General features: G+C 45.2%; 1 protein-coding gene across 5 annotated transcripts in view; it reads right to left on the bottom strand.

Annotated features, from left to right (window-relative positions):
• Window positions 1-4,767: 4,767 nt before the first annotated feature.
• LOC132825896 (adenylate kinase isoenzyme 1-like) overlaps window positions 4,768-26,644 on the bottom strand; it is a 165,317-nt gene continuing 143,440 nt past the window's right edge. For all 5 annotated transcript variants that reach the window (XM_060841510.1, XM_060841512.1, XM_060841511.1 and 2 more), the window contains 4 exons: window positions 23,527-23,690; window positions 20,824-20,940; window positions 8,891-9,082; window positions 4,768-7,572 (listed from right to left, as the gene is read on the bottom strand). In XM_060841510.1, the coding sequence (XP_060697493.1) occupies window positions 7,504-7,572; window positions 8,891-9,082; window positions 20,824-20,940; window positions 23,527-23,690 (542 nt within the window). In that variant the 3' untranslated portion in view covers window positions 4,768-7,503. The remainder of the gene's footprint in view (window positions 7,573-8,890; window positions 9,083-20,823; window positions 20,941-23,526; window positions 23,691-26,644) is intronic.

A 26,644-nucleotide genomic window follows, 5' to 3' on the forward strand; every position in this document is an offset into this window, starting at 1 on the left:
TCATCACTGTACAAGGCATTAGTAAGGTGGTCAAGATTAGGGTGGTGCTGGAAAAGCACAGCAGGTCAGGTGCATCTGAGGAGCAGGAAAATCGATGTTTCGGGCTCGAGCCCTTCATCAGGAATCCTGACCTGCTGTGCTTTTCCAGCACTACTCTAATCTTGACTCTGATTTCCAGCAGCTGCAGCCCTCACTTTCGCCATTAGTAAGGTGGTACCTTCTTCAGGAAGGGCTCATGCCCGAAACGTCGATTCTCCTGCTCCTTGGACGCTGCCTGACCTGCTGCACTTTTCCAGCAACACATTTTCATCTCTGATCTCCAGCATCTGCAGTCCTCAATTTCTCCTAGAGTATTGAGTACAATTTTGGTTCCCTTATTTGAGGAAGAAGTTAGTTGCTTTGGAGGCAGTCTAGAAGACATTCACTAGATTGAGTCCAGAGATAAGGTGTTTGTCTTATGAAGAGAGAGTGAGCAGTTCAAATCCATATTATCTTGTCTTTAGAAGAATGAGAGGGAATCTAATTGACATTTATAAGATGCTAAAGGGGATTAACAGAGTTAACATCGAAAGGATATTTCCTCGTGTAGGGTAATCTAGAATGAGAAGTCATGGTTTAGGATATGGGCTGACAGATTTAAAACAAAGAGAAATTCCTTCTGTTAAAAGGTCATGAATTTGTGGATCACAGATTTCAATCGAGAGTGGGATAGTGAGTAAATTTAAAGAGGAGATAAATAGAGTTTTCATTACTAACGTTTACTGGGTGTGGAGAGCAGATAGGAAAGTAGAATTGAGATCATGATAAGATCAGCCACCATCAAGTTAAGTGGTGGAGCAGGTTCAAAGGGTTGAAAAGCCTACTCCTGGTCTGAGTTCTGAAGTTCATTTTGCGTCTAGAGGTGGTTATTCTGCCGTACTGTACTGGCCATTCCAAGACTACCTTTGTGACAGACCTGGAAGCCTATGGAAATAGCTGGCAGAAAGGACGCAGGTTGTGATTCTAATAGATCACAGCGACATCAAGCTTGAACTTCAGGCGAACAGCTGATTGTCAATGGGTTATTTGGCTTCAAAAGATGGCGACATCACTCCGGGTTTGTCTCCTCTTCACCCAAGGCTGTTGATTCATATTGGAGCATATTCCATGGGTTTTTAAATATTCATTCACAGGATGAGGCATCACTGGCTAGGTCAGCATGTATTTCCCATGCCCAATTACCCAGATGGTGGTTGAGAGTCAACCACATTGCTGTGGGTCTGGAGTCACATGTAGGCCAGACCAGGTAAGGATGGCACTTTTCTCCCTCAAGGGCATTAGTGAACCAGATGGCTTCCCCCCGCCCACCTCCCAATAATCCACAATGGACTCATGGTTATCATTAGACTCTTAATTCCAGATATTTACTCAATTCAAATTAGCCATCTGTTGTGGCAGAATTTGAACGCAGGTCCCCAGAGCTTTGCCTGGGTCTCTGTATTAACAGTCCAGTGATAATATCACTAGGCCACTGCCTCCCCAAGGCATAACTATAGTCAATATTCATCTGGGGAGGTTTAGGTAAAGGGAGAAGCACACACTGACAGGAGAAAGTGAGGACTGCAGATGCTGGAGATCAGAGTCAGAGTGTGGTGCTGGCAAAACACAGTCAGTCAGGCAGCATCCGAGGAGCAGGAGAGTCAACGTTTCAAGGGTAAGATTCCTGATGAAGAGCTTATGCTCAAAATGTCGACTTTCCTAATCCTCGGATGCTGTGCTTTTCCAGCATCACACACACACACACAATGACAGGAGTCAGGCCTGACTATATTCTGGATCATATGAAGTTCAACTTCTTAAGGATTCAGACTGAACGGAATTTTAATATACCCTGCTATAGTGGGATTCATGACAAGTTGGATCATAGGACCACCCAGGAGTGGGTGAGTTGGAAACCTGGTGGTAAAGACTGATGGCAGAGGAAGTCAACTATTTGCAGAACCATTGAAGTGGCAAACCCAGAAGGCTGACACTACAGGTTGAGGAGCACAACTTGACATCATAAAACGAGGGAGAGCAAAACAGTGAAAGACCTACATTCAGAACTACAGAGATCATGCACCCAATATCATTGGACACACAAGTGATGGAGAGGAAGTGATGTGAGCCGGGAATGCAGGCACTAGAATTTTTAAGGTTGGGGAGACAGGAGAAACATTTAGCCTCAATTATGGGGGTTATGGGAAAAACTGGAAAGGCAGATCAATAATCCCTGCCCACTGACTTTGTTGAGATGATCATTATATTGAACACAATATAGTTTAATTTTCCTTCTCTGCGTACTTTCACTTGTTTGCAGAAGGCACAGGGTGACTGGTGCATATTTTTTAAATTATTATTCAATTTCCACCACCTGGAAGATAGGAAAACACCCAAGTGGCCAGTAGACTCCTGTTCATTTTTTTTCTGCTTTTTTAAATTAACCCCCACACTACCACCTAACTGCGGTAGTGCTTATTTTTTTCCCAGAACTCCTGGTGTGTGTGTGCAGGTGAGAGACACAGTGAGAGACACAAAGTGTGGTGCATATTTATAAAAGTCTCTGACTTGTTAAATGAAAGTTCAGTGCACTCCTGGATGATCTCCTGTATTCCACCATCTAAAAGCATTGTCCATGTCTTAACTCACAAGAAATCCTGTTCCCCGATCACGTGTTTGTGCTCATTGCTTGACCAGTAGTCAATGTAAGTCAATATCTTTATTTTAAAATTCTCATCTTTGTTCTCAAATCTTTTCATGGCCTATCCCCTCCCAATGTGTCTAACAACAGCCAGCCCCATAATCCCTAGTTTTTGGCCAATGCAGTTGCATCCAGAACTCACATAAAACCATTAGAGCATTTGACACAGTAGTCAGGGTTGGGCCTTGGAGGAATGGGGTGACGGGGAAGAGAGTTGCCGATTTTGAACGCAGGAAAACTCAGAAGACCAGGTTTGTCAAACATCCTGCAGAATTTGACCACACGCTCTTTCTGGGTGGAGATGCACCCATAGCTGCCTGAAAACTCAAGAATGAGAGAGTCACAATTCAGCTAACATTGGTACAAGTCATTAAAAAGAGTGCAAAGAAGATAGCACCAGGGACGTCAGTTCTGTGCAGAAATTCAAGGAACTGAGATTATTCGTTAGAGAAAAGAACTTTAAGGGGAGTGTTCACAGAGGTCTTCAAAATGATGGGAGTGTTGATGCAGTGACTAAGGGAAACTTGTTTCTACTGGTGGGATGGTCAGTATCCAGAGGACACAGTTTTCTGCTAAAGAACCAGAGGAGACAAACAGGAGGCTGGAAGAACACAACAAGCCAGGCAGCATCAGGAGGTGGAGAAGTCAATGTTTTGGGTATAACACTTCTTCAAGACTGAAGAACCATCTCATCTCTCAAAGAGCCAGAGCAGGAGATTTTTTTTTGCGTGACCTGGAATATGCTGACAGAAAAGGGAAAAGGGGAAAAAAGAAAAGGAAGGAGATGTGATAGTTACTTTTGAAAGGGGTGATTAGATAAACAGATGAAAAAAGTTGCAGAGAGACGGGGAAAGAATGGCACAATGGGTCGAACGGTCAGCTCATTCAAAAGGTTCTGCACAGGCACCATAGTCCAGGTGGCCTCTTTCTGGGTCACATGATTCCATGATGATTCTATACACACTTAGGTAATATTTGGAAATAAGAGATCAGATACTTCAAAGCATGACACATAGTTTGGTGCACGTAGCAGCGGGATGCTTTTCCATGACTTTCTAGTCCAACAATCTTCAATTATTTGCATCAATGACCTTCCCTCTACAGACATCCACTGATCATTGTACAATGGTCAGCACCATTCACAATTCCTCAGCAGTCCATGTCTAAATACAACAAGATCTGGACAACATCCAGATGTGAGCTGTGAGTAGGCAAGTAGTATTTGTGCCACATAAATGCCAGGCACTCTAACAAAAGAGAATCTAGTCAGTCCCCATTGACATTGAATGACATTACCATTGCCAAACCTCCCACTATCAACATGCTAAGGGTTACCATTGACCAGAAACTCAACTTGACTCACCATGGTGGTTACAAGAGCAAATCAATCAATAATTCAATTCCTGACTCCCCAAAGCCTGCCCAGCATCTACAAGGCACAAGTCAGGAGTGTGATGAATACTCCCCACTTGCCTGGATGGGTACAACTCCAGCAACACTCAAGAAGCCTGACACTATCCAGGAAAAAGCAGCCCGCTTGATCGGCTCCACATCCACAAACCTCTACTCCTACCACTAACACTCAATAGTAGCAGTGTGTATCATCTTGAAGAGGCATTGCTGAAATTCATTAAGGCTCCTTAGACAGCACCTTCCAAACCCTTGACCACTTCCATCTGAAAGGACAAGGGCAGCAGGTATATGGGAACACCAGCCACTGCAAGTTCCTCTCCAAGCTACTCACCATCCTGTCTTGGAAATATATCGCCATTCCTTCACAGTTGCTGGTAAAAATCCTGGAATTCCTTCCCTTAGGGAATGGGTTTACCCAGAGCACAGGGACTGCAGTGGTTTTAAAAGGCAGCTTACTACTACCTTCTCAAGGGCAATTAAGGATGGACATGTGTTCCTGCCAGCAATGCCCACATCCCACAAGGTGTCAATAATGCAAAGGTGCCCCATGGAAAATAGAACGATATGTTTTCCATCACTAAACAAGTGCCAAGAGCTTATATCTGATCAAAATGGAGACACTTCACAACATAACAGCGAGGTCAGTTCTGTTTTATTAAATTTACATTCATCACCTCCTCCAGTCCAATGATGAAGCTCCAATAAATACTGGTATATGTTTGGCTTTGAAACAGTATTAAGAAAAATAATTACTGGTCTGGCTGACAACATGGGAAGACAAAAAACGTTGCACATCTACAACTGGTTTGAATACTTTCACAAATTACTAATGCTTTGAACTCACAATGTGTGATATTGGTGATGAACATATCAAAAGGACTGTTTGAAATTCTTTACTGTTATAACAAAGGCATTAATCATTAACAGTTGAATGAAGAAAATTCATACAAGTGCAGGATAATGTTCTTTTTACCAATAATCCACAGTGTGATTCTTTAGAAGATGATTGTTCTGAATTCTGTTTCACTCAATGACACTGTGGCTTCCCCACTGTCCCCCAACCAACTCTTCCCCCAAACTGCTTTGTCCATCTAAACACTGGACAAGGCTTTAAAGATTATGGCGTTTGGTTTACAAAATGAAAATAGAAAGAATTAAATGTTATTTAGCAATTGCAGGATACGGATTGTCCTCAGTAAGACTTTACATGGAGAGAAAGATACATTTCATCTACAAATAGTTTGTTGCTTTGATCTTTTACACGGACGGTGATACAGAGCCATTAAAAGGACTGCACTCATATCTTTGTCTCAAAAAAGAAGTATCTGTCAGGTTGCTTAAAATTTATTCCAAGAATACAATACACAGATATGTTGTAACTGATTGATACTAGCCAGTTCCAGAATTTTACAGAAAGATTGTATATGCTGTAAGTTACTGATTTCTTTTAAATGGAAAATTAGGTCAGTGTCTCCTTTGAGTTAAATTTTAATCGGAAGAAAATGGTTCCAAAGAATATGAAATGGAATATATAAATACGGGCCCACCCAGGTCAGGGAATAAAAAGGCAGCCATTTACAGAATGCCGAACTTCACATTCCCATCTGCTTCCAACATCTGTTGTGTTGAAGATGCTCCAAGGTTTTCGTGAACGGGGATCTGAGGCAGAAATCAAATCAGCCGTGGTCTTATTGAATGACAGAGCAGGCTCGATGGGCTACTCCTGATCCATAAGTTTAATTTCAGTTACTAGGAGACTGCAGATACTGGAGGATTAGAGTCGAGTGTGTGGTGCTGGAAAAGCACAGCAGGTCAGGCAGCATCCGAGGAGCAGGAAAATCAACGTTATGGGCATAAGCCCGTCATCAGGAACTGCAGTTACTATCTCAGCAAGAGCTGGAGAAGCAACCTTTGACTCGAGCTCAAAAGTTTGGTTTCTCAGTGAATACAGTACTTTGCTTGATAATTGACTGTTTTCAACTTCTCAAACAAATCACAAGGGCAGAAGGACATGCAGCCAAGGTGGGTGGATAGTGATTAGATACAAACCAACCAAGATCGCATTGAATGGCAGAACAGGCATGACGGGCTGAATGGTCTCCTGCAGTTTCCGATTTGTCTGGCTGGTTCTGGCCTATGGGACAGGCTCCTTCAGCAAAGTCACACCAATGACTGGTCTGATCTAATGTCAATCTTCAGGTTAGGTACTTGGATTGGCTGGATGATGCTTCCAACGAGAAGCCAGTTTTTTTCCTTTTGTTGGGGAGGTGGTGGTTGGAGGGGATGGTGGGGGGCACATTTAAACAAAATGGGAAGAGCACAGTGGGAAGTGAACTATCTTATAAATGATCGCTGAAGCTCATTAAAAGAAAAGGATACTGATACATTTAACAAGCAAAAACAATTTTAAAATAATGGAAGCAGGAGAAGGGATGACAGTAAGACAAGCTGTATAACAGCAGCTAAAATGTTGTTGGGAGCTTGAATTAGGTATGCAATAATGACTATTTCAGATGCTTGGGTACATGTAACATTGTACAATTTGGGTTAAATTCAATGCCATTGTCCTCAAACTGGAAACCCTCCATGTCCTCACCCCCCACCCCCAACCCCTTTCAAAAAAAAACTGATAAGCACTGAAAAAGATTCAATCCCAGCTGCCCGCTCCAGAGAACAGGGCAAAAACTGACATGTTGTTCAAGTGGAACAATCTTTCACACAAAATAGGGCAGTTTAACACTCTCTGTGACATGTTTGACAGTTTTAGACTAAATTACTAGCCTGAACCTGACTGGGAAATCAGAAGCTCTGTAAAATGGCAGAAGACTGTCAAATACAGAAAGTAAGTCAGAAGTGATTGCAATCTCCAGCGAAAAATAATGTCTTGCTGTGAGTTTCAGTACTTGACAGTGATTGATTCTTCTTGACAGATAATCTATTGAGATCAGGAAAAGACCAATGGCATGTCTGAGGCCATTTCCCTCCTGGTTTTAAGAAGGTGCTTGGGGTGCAGAGCGATGAAAGCTGGGGTCCAGCCATTGCCTGTCACAGAGGGGGGTCATGCTGATCTTCAGTGGCGCTGAATCCTGTTGTGTTCAGTGGGGGATGGTGTTCACTGGTCCATGATTGAAGACGTAAAATTTATGGCTCATTCGGTGTCGCTCGCTCACTTGCAATGCCACCACAATATGCAAAGATGGACCCAATCAAATTTTGAGATGTGAAGCCTTTGGATTCCCAGTTTAACCAATGAAGCGGCTTTCTTTATAACGATGTCCATGATTTGGCTGGAAGTGAGCCCAGGAGGATAAAGGCTTCTCAAGAGGGCAAAGGGAGAGGAGGGGCATTGATAAGACACTTCTGTGCCCCGTTCACTTCAACGCATCGAGAGCAGCACAAACTTGAGCAAAGACCTCGTCCACTGTACCCTCTGCATTTATCTAACGATTGGAAAGAAAAAACACAGACAACAGCTGAGTGAATCAAATTGTCCTTCACACATCAGATTGGTTTCAAAATACATTTTCCTCCGGTTCCAACCATCCCACTGCTCTCTCTGGGTGACTGTAATGTTTAGATGTTCACATTCACAGCCCAAGACTGCCTACTTGACCCTCAGAGTGGATATAGCCATTTTCAGTGAGAGCTGGACAGTCAGGACAATCAGAAGGCTGTTTGACAGCATGGGGCACCACAGTCAAGTTCCAGCCCCTGATGCAGCATCCACAAACACTCACTTCCCAACACGTTCACATGGGATCTCTGACAGGACCTGGTTGATCTAGTCTCTTCAGAGCCCAGAGAACCAAGGGAGATTTTAGAAGCACTGAATTATCTAGAAGGATCTAGACCATGCTTTGGCTTACAGGCCTCAGAGTAGAAAAGCACTGGGACAGAACATTGAAGTCTCTCAACTCTTGATACGGAACTGTAGTTCACAAAGGAGAACCAGCATCCCTCTCAATTATGGAGAGGCAATCAGATATGTATCACTTGAGGGTAACCAGTCTATAAACATGGAGTAAGGTGAGGGGACAGGCCTCCATGAACCACTCCAATCAGTCCAGGGATTGGACTCATGCTGCTGCCATTAGTCTGCACCACCCTCTGTTTTTTTTAGGCGACTGAGCTAACTGACTCCCCTGTCAGCTGATAAACAGCATCAATTCATCATGGTCAAAAAGTGTGGTGCTGGGAAAGCACAGCAGGTCAGGTAGCAAGGAGCAGGACAGTCAACATTTTGGGCATAAACCCTTTGTCCTGATGAAGAGCTTATGCTCAAAATGACGATTCTCCCGCTCCTCGGACGCTGCCTGACTGGCTGTGCTTTTCCAGCACCATACATTTTGACCGTGATGAATTGATGCTATTTATCACTTTCTCCCAATCAATCCATCATGGGTCTGGTCAATTCACGACACCGGGTGAATGCATCGAACAGCACAGCCCGGGGCAGTCATCTACTTTCACTCCAGGTGAACAATGACAGCTTCTGTGGTTAAAAGGGTTCTCCCCGACTCTGCTACCATTGGACAGCTCAACCCAAATTAATCCAAAATTCAGGATTACCCAGCAATCCTCTTTATGCAACTCTGAAGTTTATTTCATCCCCCCGATTCAAGCCCTTTGTTGATTTTTGGAGTCACTTTCGAATTGAGCAGATGGAGTTGGGATTTGAGAAGAATGCTCATTTCGACCTACCATTTATTTTAGTAACTTTAAGAGGCATTGTCACACTCTCGCTGGTTCAGGCCTCACCTTCCTAATGATGCCCTTGGGCTGATAGTAGTTGATGACGGGCTCAGTTGCTTGGTAATAGGTGTCCAGGCGTTTCGCAATGGTTTCTTCATTGTCATCAGACCGCCCACTAGTCAATCCTCGCCCCAGGAGCCGTTTGATCATTGTCTCTTTGCCAGCATCGATGTACAAGAGCAGAGTGGGAGGCTTGATCTACAGGGGTGAACAATGTGCACAATCAACAGGAGGAGATTTCCTAAAGTCCACCTCACAATTCTCATTGCTCCTTTCGGTTTCTTCCCCACAGTGTCTGAAATCGGAACCCTGGCCTGGCTTTTCTTCCTTAGTCACTTGTACATACTTTGGCTTTAGGGGAGGAATCACTTTCAAGCAGAGTTAAGAGGCAAAAACTCCCAGATCAGGAACAGAACAGATGGTTTACACAGTAAACTCTTCCTACACTGTTCCCTCAAACATTCCCAGATCAGGAACAGATGGTTTACACAGTAAACTCTTCCTACACTGTTCCCTCAAACATTCCCAGATCAGGAACAGATGGTTTACACAGTAAACTCTTCCTACACTGTTCCCTCAAACATTCCCAGATCAGGAACAGATGGTTTACACAGTAAACTCTTCCTACACTGTTCCCTCAAACATTCCCAGATCAGGAACAGATGGTTTACACAGTAAACTCTTCCTACACTGTTCCCTCAAACATTCCCAGATCAGGAACAGATGGTTTACACAGTAAACTCTGCACTACACTGTTCCTTCAAACATTCCCAGATCAGGAACAGATGGTTTACACAGTAAACACTACACTACACTGTTCCTTCAAACATTCCCAGATCAGGAACAGATGGTTTACACAGTAAACTCTTCCTACACTGTTCCCTCAAACGCTCCCAGATCAGGAACAGATGATTTACACAGTAAACTCTACACTACACTGTTCCTTCAAACATTCCCAGATCAGGAACAGATGGTTTACACAGTAAACTCTTCCTACACTGTTCCCTCAAATGCTCCCAGATCAGGAACAGATGATTTACACAGTAAACTCTGCACTACACTGTTCCCTCAAACATTCCCAGATTGGCCAAAAATGGAAAAACAAAATCCATACTGAAATGTGTCAAAGATTTTGGATGGGTCAGGTGGATGGGAAGAGTACTTGTCATAGAGTCATAGAGAAATAGAGATGTATAGTACCGAAAGAGCCCCTTCCGTCTAACTCGACTATGATGACCTAATCTAATTTAGTCCCATTTACCAGCACTTGGCCCATATCCCTCCAAACCCTTCCTATTCATATACCCATCAGAATTATTTTAAATGTTGCAATTGTACCAGCCTTCACCACATCCTCTGGCAGCTCATTCCATACACGCACCACCCTCTGTGTGAAAAGGTTGCCCCTCAGGTCTCTTTCATATCTTTCCCCTCTCTCCCTAAATCTATGCCCTCTAGTTCTGGACTCCCCCGCCCCCCCCCCCCCCACCTCATGGAAAAGATCTTGTCTAATTACCCTGTCCATGCCCCTCATGATTTTATGTACCTCTATAAGGTCACCCCTCAGTCTCTGATGCTCCAGGGAAAACAGCCCCAGCCTGTTCAGCCTCTCCCTATAGCTCCAACCCTGACAACATCCTTGTGAATCTTTTCTGAACCCTTTCAAGTTTCAAATTACACACTATATTGCAAAAGTGACGTAACTACTTAACAAATTTCAATCAGAACCACTGTACCCATGGAAAAAAGCCTGAACCAATATTGGCCCTGAGTCAAGGACAAGCATATTGTTGTTCTGAACAAACAGTTCCCACTGAGTCAGAACTGGAACGACATCACTGTTGGTGTTTTGCCACGTTTTGGATGTGTGCTCATGTGCTACTGGAACTGTCAGCAGAAGAAAGGAAATGGGAATATTTAATCTTGACAGCTAAATCCTCCACTTCCCTCCAGTATCATCTGTCTTCTCCTCAAGGCTCAGGGTATCACCTGAGAAGAACCTCCGCACTCTCGCTCAAAGCCACCAGGTTTCAGGTGGGAGCCTCAGCTGTGAGTAGCCAAAGGACATCATGCAGAAAGGGAGGTTTCTCCAATTCTGAACCCAATGGTACCTTCCCTGATCTCACTCATAGCTCCTTTCCTGTGGAATGTGGCAAGGACAGGGAGCTCTGGCCAATCTGTTTCAGTGCCCCACGGGGTCAATAGCAGGGGCGCCCCCACCAAGTAAATGTCAGGACACAAATCACCTCAACCCTAGCCCCTTCACTGCCATTCTAGCTGAAGACTTGTGTGTGTGTGTGTGTGTGTGTGTGTCTGAGATAGTCAAGGCCACCTGGAATTATATCAAGTCTAGTTCATTCCTGTTTTTAATGGAATTCCTGAACAAACTGTCTTCTATCCTGAGCTCGAATGTACCTACAACTCCTTCCAGTCTAATCAGAGACAGGGTCCACAGATGGCGCTAAAATGTTCTGCTTTCCTAAGTGGGCCACTGATTAACTAAAGAGCACACTAGCCTTTTCTTAAAGGTGATTAACTCATTGGTTATCAGTTCAACTGCACATAGTGAGGTGAACTTACTGCTCTCAGGTCTGGGTTCACAAACATCTGGGTCACACTGGGAGCCCTCAATTTGCCTTCAGATTTCCTTCTTCCTGTCCTGGGCTGATGGGTAAAATCCTGCTGGGGGGTGGGCCTTCCTGGATGGGTTTGGGCTGGAGTTATTGCCTCTTCGGCTATACCATTCAGCTCTTAATCCCTTCAGTAAACACCTTACTTCTTGTGCTGGGATTCTCACTGTGAGTGAGTCTTGTATTGCGGGACATATTTTGAGAAAGGAACCTTAAACATTGTCCTTGCCTGGATTTACATTTGATCTGGTCAGACAGTGTCAGAAAGGTATAGAAGGAGGCCGTTCAGCCCACCATATCTCTGATGACTCTCTGAGCTGAGATGCAACTAGTCCATGCTGACTAATCTGGTCCTATTTGCCAGCACTTGGCTCATATCCCTCCAAACCCTTCCTATTCATATACCCATTCAGATGCCTTTTAAATGCTGTAATTGTACCAGCCTTCACCACATCCTCTGGCAGCTCATTCCATATATATACACCACCTTCTGTTTGAATAAGTTGTTCCTTAGATTTCTTATATCTTTCCCCCTCACCCTAAAGCTATGCCCTCTAGTTCTGAAGGGAAAAGACTTTGTCTATTTATCCTATACGCGACCCCTCATTATTTTATAAGTCTCTATAAGGTCACCCCTCAGTGCCTGAGGGAACCACTGTGAGTGGAATCACCATGCTTTTTGGAAGGGAATTCCAGGATTTTGATCCTGCAGTTGTGAAGTAATAGTTTGGATACATGCCCAAGCAGGGATGCAGTGAGACCGGGAAGGGAAGCACCTGCTACCTCTGTCGGTCTGTCTAAGGATTTGAGCGATTGTGTAATTATCGCAGCACCAGGGTTACTGGGATCAAGGTGACCAGATATTGAGAATGACACAATTTTAGAAAATCTCTCACCTTTACAAGCTACTGGAGTTAAAAAAAAAGGATTTGCTAAATTTACTGAATGGTTTCTACTGGTCACTGAAGGTTTCGGAACCAATAACACAAAGTAGTCACAACACAAAGACATTAAACAGAACTGAGCACCAACAAGTTAGAAATTAATCTGTTCTGTGTATAGCACATTCCTGATCAGAAGGTCACACATTAAAACTACAAACAAGGAGGTACAGTTGATCCATTCAGTTGCTGGTGTCCCAGATTTCAAAACACTCCCTGCTCAAGAATGGCTTCACTGTCTGGCAATTATTGCACAATCAAAGTGCAGCCTCACTGACACCTTGGTTGTAACAGGCGGAGGATATGATCATTCAAAATTCGAGCACAGGGCTTTCCCACTTTAGTGAAGACAAAGGAAAGGATTTTAAGGAGTCACTCACCAGCCCTTGCCCAGCATTAGCAACTCTGCACCACACTCCACGCTCCCCTCTCAGCACCCGCCCCCCCACCCAAGCTATACCACCATGTAATACATCAGCTACGTCATCTCCTCCCCCCACCCCCCCAAGCTAAATTCAGGGCAGCCACACCACTGAGCAAAACAGAGCCCACACCATTTCACTGTACAAACCTTCCCTTCAGCAACTTCAGCCTTCCCCACCCCTGACCCCTCACAGCCAGCCTTCTACATGGTCCTCACTGAGGACTGCACCCACGTAGTTCAGCTTACCCCCAGTCGGCAAAAACATGCCAAATCACTACTTCTTGTGATACAGGAATTCTCACCAAACCAACAACTTACATTTATACAGCACCTTTAATATAGTCAGACACAGAATCAGAGAATCCCTACAGTGTGGAAACTGGCCTTTTGGTCCAACAAGTCCCCACCGACCCTCCAAAGAGTAACCCACCCAGACCCATTCCCTGACCCTATTATCCTATATTTACTCCTGACTAAGGCACTTAACCCACATATCCCTGAACACTACGGGCAATTCAGCATGGCCAATTCACCTGACCTGCACATCTTTGGACTGGGGGATGAAATCGGAGCACCCGGAGGAAACCCACGAGGACATTGGGAGAATGCGCAAACTCCACACAGACAGTTGCCCGAGGCTGGAATCGAACCCGAGTCCCTGGCGGTGTGAGGCAGCAGTGCTAACCCATCCTTTGGTTCAGAGGAGAAATTACCGAAGAGAGTTTGATGCAAGTCCCAGAGGGAGCTATTAGGATCGGTGCGAGCTAAAGAGGTGGATTTTCAGCTAAAAGATGAGAGAGAGAGTGAGGCCCAACCAGTGATTTATAAAGTACGAGTATAACCTTTATTCTATTCCTCTATTTCAAACCCAAGTGGACGTGTGCTTTGTAAACCACCATGTCAATCTGCTCTACCAGCCTTGAGGAGTTGGTACATCAGGACTGCAGCATTGCTGAAGAGAGAGACGTTCTTTCAAAGTTTTTTTTCTTGTACGCATCAGGGCTATTCACAAGAAATGCAATGGGGCAACAACAGCTCTACTCTATCAGAGGACAGATCTGATTGGTTGCCAAGTGAACTCTGATTAATACAGGCATTGTCATTGAAGATACACAAGTAAATGATGACTGACTGTTAACTGCAAAGCCTTATTTAATTTTTTAGCAATTTTCCCTCCCACGGGGTCAAAGCCCTCTAGCGCATCTCCTCCATTCCCCACACCGCTGCCTTTGAAACCCACCCCTTCAACCACAACAAGGATAGAACACCCCCTCCACTCCTCACCTTCCCCCCACCAATTGCCTGATACAACGCACCATCCTCTGCCATTTCCGCCACCTACAGTCAGATCCCACCACCAGAGACGTATTTCCCTCCCCACCTTTATCAGCATTCTGGAGAGATCATTCCCTCCGCCACTCCCTTGTTAAGCCCACACACCGCCTCCAACCCACCCTCCACTCCCAGCACCTTCCCGTGCCAACACAGGAAGTGTAAAACCTGTGCCCATACCTCCCTCCTCACCTCCATCCAAGGCCCCAAGGATCCTTCCACATCCGGCAGAGATTACCCTGCACTTACACACACGTCATCTACTGTGTCTGTTGCTCCTGATGTGGTGTCCTCCACATTAGGGAGATAGGACACTAACTTGTGGAACGTTTCAGGGAACACCTCTGAGACACAAGAACTAACCAATCCCACTGCCCTGTGGCCGAACACTTCAACTCCGCCTCCCACTCTGCCAAGGACACGCAAGTCCTGGGCCTCCTCCTCCACTAGATCCTAGCCATCCCGACGCCGAGAGGAAGAATGCCTCATCTTCCGCCTTGGGACCCTCCAACCACATGGGATCAATACTGATTTCAGCAGTTTCCTCATCTCCCCTCCCTCCACCACCGTACTAGAACTTGGCACAGCCCTCTTGAACTGCCCCACCTATCCATCTTCCTTCCCACCTCTCTGCTCCACCCTCCGCTCTGACCTATCACCATCACCTCCCCCACCCTCATCTACCTATTGCCTTCCAAGCTACCTTCCCCCCAGCCCCACCTGCCTGCCTATTTATCTCTCAGCTCCCCCTGCCCCCACCCCACCACCACATTCCTGATGAAGAGCTTTTGCCCGAAATGTCAACTCTCCTGCTCCTTGGATGCTGCCTGACAGCCAGGCACATTGAGACTCTGATTGGTCAAGACATTACCCTGAGTGTGTGTACGCATTCTTTCTGTCTGCAGTATGAGGTAGCAAGATGAGTGGTATTACCAGTAACAGGATGGCTCTATCAAATCAGAAAGGCATCCTGCCAATCACATCAGTGTACCAAATGGCGTATGAATTTCAATGCTGGTGTAATGTTATATATGCAGGCTACACACCCAAATACATTGTGTCAAACTGCCATGCCAGTTCACAACAGGCAAGGAAATGGTATACAGCCAGTCCGTCCCTGCAAAACTCAAAACACAATGCCCCACATTAGATGGGATCACATGGCTGGTCAATATTTACTAAACAATCCTGAGTTCCCAACAATTGCACGCACAACTAATTGAGGAATATTAGTTGGGCTCACAGTGTGGAAACTTTACAGTACAGGAAATTAGATGCATTAATATACTTCAGACAGAAATGATGTATATACACAAATACAGACACACACACACACACACACACACACAGGCACACACACACCCTTTTGTACCTCAACCAAATAGATGGCACCCTCAGGCCAATGCCTTGACCAATCATAGTCAACTTACCTGATCTAAAAATTAAACAATTAACTGTCAGTCATCACCGAACTGGTGCATTTTCCTTAGTCTCTCCCACTTGCTAACCAATCAGCACTGTCTTCTCATACTCTGACTGTGTGGAGTTTGCACGTTCTCCCTGTGTCTGCGTGGGTTTCCTCCGAGTGCTCCGGTTTCCTCCCACAGTCCAAAGATGTGCGGGTCAGGTGAATTGGCCGTGCTAAATTGCCCGTAGTGTTAGCTAACGGGTAATTGTAGGGGTATGGGTGGGTTGCGCTTCGGCGGGTCGGTGTGGACATGTTGGGCCGAAGGGCCTGTTTCCACACTGTGAGTAATCTAATCTAATCTAAAAAAAATACAGTGTAGATGTTAATCTTCCTTTACATTTCTTGTGGATTGCCCTTATGAGTGCAAGATGAAAAGCTTTGACAAAATGGGTCTTTTTTCAGCTGAATTTTGGGATCTTTTTTATCTTTGGCTATTGCAGTCTTTCTAGTTCTCTACATTCCCAATTTGTGTAGTTTAAAAAATGCTGACTTGTGACTTAATCTCCCGAAGTCCAGTTACCGTTTTACACCTCTCCACTGTGAGTTCTAACTGCAAATGTCTCTGCACAGTTCACCAGCCTGTTACCAATAACTCCCATCAGTCTCTGCATAGTTGTCAACCTTCACACCATCTGTTGACTTTATAATGCTGCCCCCTACACACAAATGGAGGACATTTCTAAGACTGAAGAGTCACTTGGGGAAGTGCAGACCACCTTCCAGTTGTATTAGCTTGATGTTAAATCACTACTGCTCAGCTCTCAATCCAACGTTTTAGTAACTCCTGCTTCAGTGAGCTATTTTCCCCCTTCAAAGATGCAGTGATTTCAACATGAGCCACACAGCACAGGTCTGCACGAGTCCCTCATGCATCTTTGAGCTGTCCCTCATGTGGACAAATTCTCCCACAACTCTATTTATGGGTATTTGTCCAAACTCGTTCTTGCAGCAGTCATCTGAGATAACCTATAGATGGCCATTCTTCAAATATTGACTCGACTGTAACTAAAATAAATCACATTCTTCAATAGCCAGCATTCTAAATCCATCCTCCAGCAATCTTTATTTTGCCGTTGTACCATAAAAGTCACAATGTGGCTTAAATAGAAGTCGAGGTTTACGTAGGATACTGGCACAGTATCACAGCCTGTTCAAAAATAATGATTTTTATAGAAAACTAATGGGCAGGAGACAGCAGCTAACAAATTACTGGAGCTAAACCTCTGCATATTTGACCTGGGAGTCCCAGATCAATTATATCAGAGTTAGCAGCATTCACAAAGCTGTGACTAGATCCGCACGGTTATTTAGATGCACATACAGATACAAGGGAAGCAGACGCACATGCCCTGAGGCATCTGACCACAGAAGCGTTTTCATTTACATAGAAATTCCTGTTTTAGGGCGTGTTGGTTTACCATGCATACCAGCTGTCATACCAGAGTCACTCACTTCTTATGAGGGTGCTCCTCTCTCCCGGATCCAGATTCGACATACTTTATGAAAAGTTTTTGCCTATTTCCACTTTAAAATTATGAAGGAAGGCGTCCTTTGTCCTCAGAAGAACAGCTAAATCTTAAAGTTTGGCTGACCATTCTGGAGATACATGCTTGGTCAGCCAGGGAGACAAAAGGGAGGGTAAATAATTCAAGTTAAACCTTCACCTGGTCTGAGGTTACCATAGAGGAGGATTCTCCATCTCATCCTCTCCCTTCGCCTGAGGTATGGTGACCCTCCGGTTAAGCCATCACCAGTTGTCTCTCTCTGAGAGAGCAGCCGTACGGTCTGGTTAGGCAATGGCAATTTTACCTAATTTTTAAAATTCCAAACAGCTTCACTAAATCCTGTGCTAAGATTCTTTTTCAGGAGAGCTGTTTAATAGAGCAGCAAATCAGATAGCTCCCAAAGTCAAAATGATTTGCAATGTTTGTGACCAAGTACATAATTTATTCCACAAGAACTGACACACCTTTAGTCACTGTCCTTCCAGGATTAAGTTAGGTGCAGCACATCTATGTTAAATTTTCCATCAACTTTAAAGGCAGCTCCCTTGCACTTTCAAATCTACTGACCCTTAACAAGAACTTGTTGCGAATGAATGCACATAGACAGATAAACACACAAAGGGCATGGGTGTTAACAACTTTTTGTGATTTTAATGAATAAGGACAAAGGGAATCCACTTGGAGAGGCTGCTAAAAGACTCCCCCTGACTCCAGTTGCTGTATCAGCAAAGTTGGATAAGGATGTTATTTGTAACAGTTTGAAAGACTTTTGTTTCTCAGCCAGTACAGTACGTGGACTCGTATAGCTCCACAAACAAGTCGATTTGTGAAGCTGGTCTTGAGGCTGTGGGATTGTGATTTTCAGCTAAGCCCCCTTGTGTTTTGACCTTGTCACTGATTGACAGGAATCAATTGAGGATTGCAAATTCGGATACACAGTGGGGGGAGGTGATTTGAAGTTTTGACGTCAGTGTAATATGTACAATGTTGATTTCACAAGGACACAGCCTGCAGTGAAAATCAACATTGTACATATTACTGGATCAGTGGTGCTGGAAGAGCACAGCAGTTCAGGCAGCATCCAAAGTGCAGCGAAATTGACGTTTTGGGCAAAAGCCCTTCATCAGGAATAAAGGCAGTGAGCCTGAAGCGTGGAGAGATAAGCTAGAGGAGGGTGGGGGTGGGGAGAAAATAGCACAGAGTACAATGGGTGAGTGGGGGAGGGGATGAAGGTGATTGGTCAGGGAGAAGAGAGTGGAGTGGATAGGTGGAAAAGGAGCTAGGCAGGTCGGACAAGTCTGGACAAGTCGTGGGGACAGGGCTGAGCTGGAAGTTTGGAACTAGGGTGAGGAGGGGGAAGGGGAAAATGAGGAAACTGTTGAAGTCCACATTGATGCCCTGGGGTTGAAGTGTTCCGAGGCGGAAGATGAGGCGTTCTTCCTCCAGGCTTCTGGTGGTGAGGGAGCAGCGGTGAAGGAGGCCCAGGACCTCCATGTCCTCGGCAGAGTGGGAGGGGTAGTTGAAATGTTGGGCCACGGGGCGGTGTGGATGATTGGTGCGGGTGTCCCGGAGATGTTCCCTAAAGCACTCTGCTAGGAGGCGCCCAGTCTCCCCAATGTAGAGGAGACCGCATCGAGAGCAACGGATACAATTAATGATATTAGTGGATGTGCAGATAAAACTTTGATGGATGTGGAAGGCTCCTTTAGGGCCTTGGATAGAGGTGAGGGAGGAGGTGTGGGCACAGGTTTTACAGTGGCAGGGGAAAATGCTAGGAGGGAGGGTGAGTTGTCGGGGGGTGTGGACCTGACCAGGTAGTTACGGAGGGGAGGGAAATATATCCCTGGTGGTGGGGTCTTTTTGGAGGTGGCGGAAATGTCGGCGGATGGTTTGGTTTATGCGAAGGTTTGTATTACACTGACATCAAAACTCCAAATCACCTCCCCCCACCGTGTATCTGAATTTGCAATCCTCAATTGATTCTCAAGGATAAAGGAAAACTCTCAGGTCTCTCCTGAGACTGTAAGCAATAATCAGGAACCTGTACAATCCCATCAGTTCCAATGTCTCAGTTGCCTAGCCCCTGCCACCAATTCTGTTTGGACACAGTGAGACGCACAGGGATTCCAGTGCACAAGCTGTTAACTCTTAGCCTGGACATTGAGTTTCAGCAGATTATTCAGCTAAAGGCAAGCACCACAACAGAGTCTGATCCTGAACTCAGACAACATCAAAGACAGAAACAGAGCACCTCTGGGAGGGGACACCGAAGCTTCATTGCTAATTTACTCTGACATTGCAAAACAACTTCCACACAGCCTTGAGCCTAACCAAGAGAAAATAATTTGCTTTTATCCAGCACCATTCATAATCTAAAGTCTACTAAACTCAAGTTAAGCACTTTTGAGACATAGTCACTGTTGAATTATGGAAAACACAGCATCCAATAAGTACAGAGGAAGCTCCCGCGAATAGCAATGAGATAGTGGCCTGGAGTGGAATGATGGGGAAACTGTCAGCAAACATCAGTCCCTGGATCACAGCTGAAAACCATGCCTGGAATTCACACCTGCCCAGCTAGATGTGCAAATTCCGGTGCACCTCCCTGCTTTCTCAAAGGGCAGGCTGTTAAACGTCTAATTTGTCCACTGGGAAATTGCACAAAAGTACTTGAATCATCATAAACATCCACTTTTAAGGCAATTAGGTTTGCGGGAAAAAACCTTTGAGGAAGTTACATTTTGTTGAATACGATCTGATAGGGCTTTGAACACCACACTGACCAATCTGAGGGCTGGCCGTGAAAAACTATTCCTGGCTTTTTGCAATGTCAAATTTCTTCATTTTGACAGGATCGCACCTTGGGTTTTTTAGAAAGTATACATTTTTAGAACATTATGATATTTCAGACTCCACCCTTCAATCTATCCTTTGGCCAAAATAATTATTTCACTCTCAATAATATGATTAAGAAGGGAAGGATAATCAGTACATTTTATTTCCTGGGTTGCTGGCTATGAGAATACTTCAATGTGATTGGGTCAAGGACAAGGTCCCTCTGTCAAATTAATGTGGAGAAAGGAGAAATCTATACCTTAACGGTCATTAGTGCTTCTCAGGCAGCGTTCTATGTGGATAGTAGCAGTCACTTCATCACTGGCTGCAAAATCTGGACCAAACAATCTCTTTCAGTGGTTTTGATAAAGGGATAGATGTTGGCCAGAACTCCAGGGTGAATAGGGTGGCACGGTGGCTTACAGTGCCAGGAACCCAGGTTCGATTCCAGCCTTGGGTGACTGTGTGGAGTTTGCACGTTCTCCCCGTGCCTGCGTGGGTTTCCTCCGGGTGCTCCGGTTTCCTCCCACAGTCCAAAGATGTGCAGGTCAGGTTAATTGGCCATGCTAAATTGCCCATAGTGTTAGGTACATTAGCGAGAGAGAGGTGGGACTGGGTGCGTTGCTCATCGGAGGGTCGGTGTGGACTTGTTGGACCGAAGTGCCTGTTTCCACACTGTAGGGAATCCAATCTAATCTGAACTTCCCTACTCTTTGTTGAATCATGCTGTGGGATCCTTCAAAAACAAAGGGAAGAGTGCTCCAAATGGTTTGTCCCTAATCCCTGTCCCCACAAAGCTCATACCCGCTTCTCAAATTCTTCCCCTTGCTTCACTTCCCGAGGGTAGCCGTCAATCAGGAAGCCCTTTGAGACATCGGCCTTAGCAATCATAGCATCCTTCAGCATTTCCAGGATAGTTTCCTGAGGAAAGGAGATACACAGGGTGTTCAATGTGCAGTAAAAGGGGTTACAAAAATGCACAATACTCACACCATCACTTGTGCAAACAAGACAAAAACCAGGGAACGATAGACCAGTCAGCCCTACGTCAGTGGCGGGTAAGTTGTTAGAGGGGATTCTGAAGAGAGAGAGGATTGACATGTATTTGGAAAGGCAGGGACTGATTACAGACAGTCAAGATAGCTTTGTGGGTAGGAAACCATGTCTTACTAACTTGATTGGGTTTTTTGAAGAGGTGACAAAAAAAGATTGATGAAGACACAGTGTTGTCAAGATGTCTGACGTGGTTCTACATGGTAGATTGGTGAGTAAGGTTAGATCACATGGGCGTCGAGAATGTGGTGCTGGAAAAGCACAGCAGGTCAGGCAGCATCCGAGGAGCAGGAGAATCGACGTTTCGGGCAAAAGCCCTTCATCAGGAATGAGGCTGGGAGTGTGTGTGTGTGTGTGTGTGTGTGTGTGTGTGTGTGGTGGGAGATCACATGGGACCCACTGGGAGCTAGCTAGGACACGCTAGCTTGAAAGTAGGACACAGAGGGTGGTGATGGTGGAGGGATGTTTTTCAGACTGGAGACCTGTGACCAGAGTGCCACAAGGGTTAGTGCTGGGTCCACTGCTTTTCATCATTTATATAAATGATTTGGATGTGAATATAGGAGGGATGATTAATAACTTTGTAGATTACCCCAAAATTGGTGGCATAGTGGTTGAACGTGATGGATGTTGTTAAATTTGAGAGGGTACAGAAAAGAGTTACAAGAATATGAGAAGCTGAATAGAGTGGGGCCTTAGAGACAACAGACATTAGATGCAGGAGTAGGCCATTCTGCCCCTCGAGCCAGCACCACCATTCATTATGATCATGACCGATCATCCTCAATTAGTATCCCGTTCCTGCCTTATCCCCATAACCCTTGATTCCACTATCCTTAAGAGCTCTATCCAACACTTTCTTGAAAGTATCCAGAGACTTGGCCTCCACTGCCTTCTGGGGCAGAGCATTCCATACCCCCACCACTCTCTGGGTTAAGAAGTTTCTCCTCAACTCTGTTCTAAATGGCCTATCCCTTATTTTTAAACTGTGTCCTCTGGTTCTGGACTCACCCATCAGCGGAAGCATGCTTCCTGCCTCCAGAGTGTCCAATCCTTTAAAATGGTTGAGAAAAGTCATGTAGGACTTGAATAGGGAGGATAATCAAAGTCTTATTCCTAGTGTAGGGGAGTCCAACACCAGACAGCATAGTTTTAAGGTGAGCGGGGAAAGATTTAAAAAGTACTGAGGGGAAACTTTTTCCATGCAGAGGGTGGTGCATGTATGGAACGAGCTGCTAGATAGAATGGTGGAGGTTGGTACATTTGAAAGGCATCTGGATGGGTATATGAATGGGAAGGGTTTAGAGGGATATGGGCCGAATGCAGGCAAATGGGACTAGGTCAGATTGGTTGGCACTGTGACTCTCACTCTATAACTGGCCAAATATGTGGGATTACTAGTGCCAGAGTTTAAAGTTCATGTAAAAAATGAAGCTACAGTCAAGTTAACTTGCAGCCCGAAAGTGTATGATAATGGTGACAGAAGCTCACGTTTTGAGTTACTGTTTAAAATCCTGGTTTTCCGGTTTACGTTTTGAGGAGGGAGTTCCATGCAATTATCCGGAAATGTGTTGTTTTGTCCCAGCTGTCACAGGCAGTTTGAGTGCAGTCCTGTGTTGCAAAAGACTGAAGAGAATGTTGGAATTCAGAGCACGAACACTGACAGGTCAGTCAGGTGCTCGCCCAACACAATTATTCAGAGAATATGAACGCAGCTGCAACAACAACAATGTGCATTCTTATGGCGCCTTTAAAGTAAATGGAGAAAAATTGCTTCCTTTGACAGGAAGGTCAGTAATCAGAGGACACAGGTTTAAGATAATTGCTAAAATAAAGTAATAAAAACCAGAACAGAATTGAGGCAAACACTTTCTGGGTGTTTTTTCATGCAGTAAGTTGTGGCCTGATGGAAGCAGACTCAACAGCAACTTGCTAAAGAGAATTGGATAAATACTTGAAAGGAAGAAAATTGCAGACCGGGAGGGGAGGGAAGGCGAGTGGCTGGGCGAGACAAATTGGCCAGCTCTTTAAAGGAACAGGGTAGCTCAGTGGACTGAATGGTATCCTGTTCTGTAGGATTCTGGGAGAAAAATTCAAGGCATTTTGCCAGAGGCCAGTCAGACAGAAAAAGACCCAGAGAGAAACAGACACTGCCGTTTCCACATCAGAGACAAAAGCGAGGACAAAATGCACTTTGGGTCACAGAGACTTTGGATCAAAGCGATTAATAAGCTTGGCAATATGTCCAAGGTAATGTGGAGAACATTACAGAGCAAGGTTCATGCAGATATGTATTCGGCTGAAGGGAAAACTTGCTTAGCAGCTTTTGTTAACGTTCTGGCACGGAGAAATTGTGTGAACCACAACAGACTATTCTCAGAGCCAAAGCAGGGCAGGGTTGTTGGGGGAGGGTTGCATTGTTTAGTGAGGGATTCTCACTGTGGTTGAACTTACCAGAGGCACGAGTCCTCCTGCCTCCATAATGTTCTGGAAATGCTTCCCTCTCTCCGAGCCAGAACTGACTTCAGCCCTCAGCAGGTCACCGGTGGATAGGTGAGTGTAGCCATATTTATGTACAACCTTCTCACACTGAGTTCCCTTGCCGGATCCTGGGCCACCTATTTATGGACAAAACGGGAGAGTGCATCACTAAAACAATGCCGGGGGACGGCTGGGTGAACCCCCAATCTGGTGCAGTGTTGGTCACAGAAACATTTCAAGATAATTACCAACATACCACCTTTTTTTCTTAGAAACGCATTTTCCCTGTCCAATTGTTCGCAGTCCTGCCCTATCTTATCACTTTCTTTGACTTGTAGGTCCAGAGAGGGTCATACAGCAGGGAAACAGACCCTTCGGCCCAACCAGTCCATGCTGACCATAATCCCAAGCTGAACTCGTCCAAATTACCTGCCCAGATCCCTCCAAATATTTCTCATTTATGTACTTCTCCAAGTATCTTTTAAACATTGTATTTGTACCTGCATTCACCACATCATCTGGCAGTTCATTCCAGACAAAACAAAACTTCAGGTGCTGGAATTCAAGGTAGACAGGTAAGAGGCTGGAAGAACACAGCAAGTCAGGCAGCATCAGGAGGTGGAGGACTCAACGTTTCAGATGTAACCCTTTGTCAAGGCTGGGGGTGGGTGTGGGGGAGCTGCAGATAAAAGGGTGGGAAGGGGGGAGTGGGGAAGGGGTGGTGCAGTGGGGATAGGTGAACACAGGTAGAGAAGTTGGTCAATGGGAGGAATGAATCCAGTTGGTGGCTGGAAGGAAGGAGAAAGTGAGCACTGCAGACGCTAGAGATCAGAGTCGATAAATGTGGTGCTGGAAAAGCACAGCAGATCAGGCAGCATCTGAGGAGCAGGAGAGCGAACATTTCAGGCATAAGCCCTTCATACATTCCTGATGAAGAGCTCATGCTTGAAATGTTGACTCTCCAGCACCACACTCTTCGAAGCTGGAAGGAACAGTAAATCTGAGGAATGGGAGGGCTGGAAGGAAGGAACAAGGCCTCCCACTCACCATCCATTTTAATTCCCCTTCTCACTCCCTTTCTGACATGACCATCCTTGGCCTCCTCCATTGTCACAGCGAATCAGATCGCAAACTGGCGGAATAACACCTCATCTTCTCCCTGGGCAGTCTACAGCTCAGAGGGCTCAACACTGAGTTCTCCAATTTCAAGTATCCTCCCTTCCCATCTCCTGACTCCCTTCCCAGCCCCTCCCCCTCCCTTCCATTCCTCTGATCGACCCTTCCCTCCATGGACCAACCAGATTCATTCCTCCTATTGACCAATCAGGCTGCACCCTCTACCTGTCTTCACCTATCCCCATCACACCAACCTGTCCCTGCCACCCCTTTTATCTGCAGCTCCCCCACACCCACACCCAGTCCTGAAGAATGGTTACACCCAAAATATTGACTTCTCCACCTCCTGATGCAGCCTGGCTTGCTGTGTTCTTCCAGCCTCCTGCTTATCCACCGTTCAGTTCACACGTCAACCGCTCTCTATATAAAAAAAGCTTCCCCTTATGTCCTTTTTAAATCTTTCTCCTCTCAGCTTAAAAATATGTCCCCTACTTTTGAACTTTCCCACGTCAGGGAAAAGGCCTTTGCTATTCACTTTATGTACGGCCCTCATGCTTTTACAAAGCTCGACAAAGTTGCCCCTCAACCTCCTGCACTCCAGTGAAAAACGTCCCAGCCTATCCAACCTATTTTTATAACTCAGACCCTCCATTCTCAGCAACATCCTGGTAAATATTTTCTGAGCCCTCTCCAGTGTAATAATATCCTTCCTATAACAGGGCGACCGAACAGCACACAGTACTCCAGAAGAGGCCTCACCAATATCCTGTACAATTTCAACATGACGTCCCCTCAAAGATCAGAGCAATGAAGACAATGTTGCTAAACACCTTCTGAACCACCCTGTCTACCTGCCATACAAATTTCAAAGAATTATGAACTGGAACTCCTGGGTCTCTGTTCTACAACGTTAGCCAGGGCCCCACCATTAATTGTTTAAGTCCTGCCCTTGTTTATTTTACCAAACGAGGGCACGGTGGCACAGTGGTTAGCACGGTTGCCTCACAGCGCCAGAGACTGGGGTTCAATTCCCGCCCCAGGCAACTGTCTGTGCGGAGTCTGCACATTCTCCCCATGTCTGCGTGGATTTGCTCCGGTTTCCTCCCACAGTCCAAAGATGTACAGGTTAGGTGAATTGGCCATGCTAAATTGCCCATAGCATTAGAAGAAGAGGTAAATGTAGGTGAATGGGTTTGGGTGGGTTGCTCTTCGGAGGGTTGGTGTGGACTTGTTGGGCCGAAGGGCCTGTTTTCACGCTGTAAGTAATCTAATCTAATGTAAAAAAAAAGCAATCTCACATTTATCCAAATTAAACTCCACCTGCCACTCCTCAACCCATTGTGATTGTTAACACCCATAAACATACATTTCTCAAAGATACGGCAATCCATAGCAATGACGACAGCATCAATGTACTCCAAGAGTCAACAGCCTCATAACATTCACTCTTAAAGCACACACAAGATGGCTGACCCCCATTACCGTCTGGGACAACAAAGGCCTCAGACAGCGGCATTCTAACTTAAACGCAAAGTAAAATCCCGCCATTCCTGGAGGGAAGTGTTCCCGGAGTCTGTCTCAAATAGTGAAATTGAGGATGGTGGGCACATTTAATAACTGGAGACAAGCTTTTTAAAACTATTACATTCAGAAGGAAGTCAATGAGAACTGGAGAAATAGTCCAATAAACCAATATATAAATAACATTTGTTGAACTAATTATTTACGATTCTCAGGTGAAGTTATTGCAGGGCAGTGTACACTGCTGTCCTGTGCAACACCGTAGGTCTATGTACAACATGGCCCCCAACAGTCCAGACCTGGAACTGGTTTTATTATTAAAATCGCATTTGGAATACTGTGTACAGTTCTCCTCGCCACATTACCAAAAGGATGTTAACGCTTTGGAGAGGGTGCACAGAAGGTTTATGAGGATGTTGCCTGGTACAGAAGGTGTTAGTTATGAAGAGAGGTT

This window comes from Hemiscyllium ocellatum, chromosome 21 (assembly GCF_020745735.1).
Source record: "Hemiscyllium ocellatum isolate sHemOce1 chromosome 21, sHemOce1.pat.X.cur, whole genome shotgun sequence".
In the NCBI taxonomy this organism is placed as follows: Eukaryota; Metazoa; Chordata; class Chondrichthyes; order Orectolobiformes; family Hemiscylliidae; genus Hemiscyllium; species Hemiscyllium ocellatum.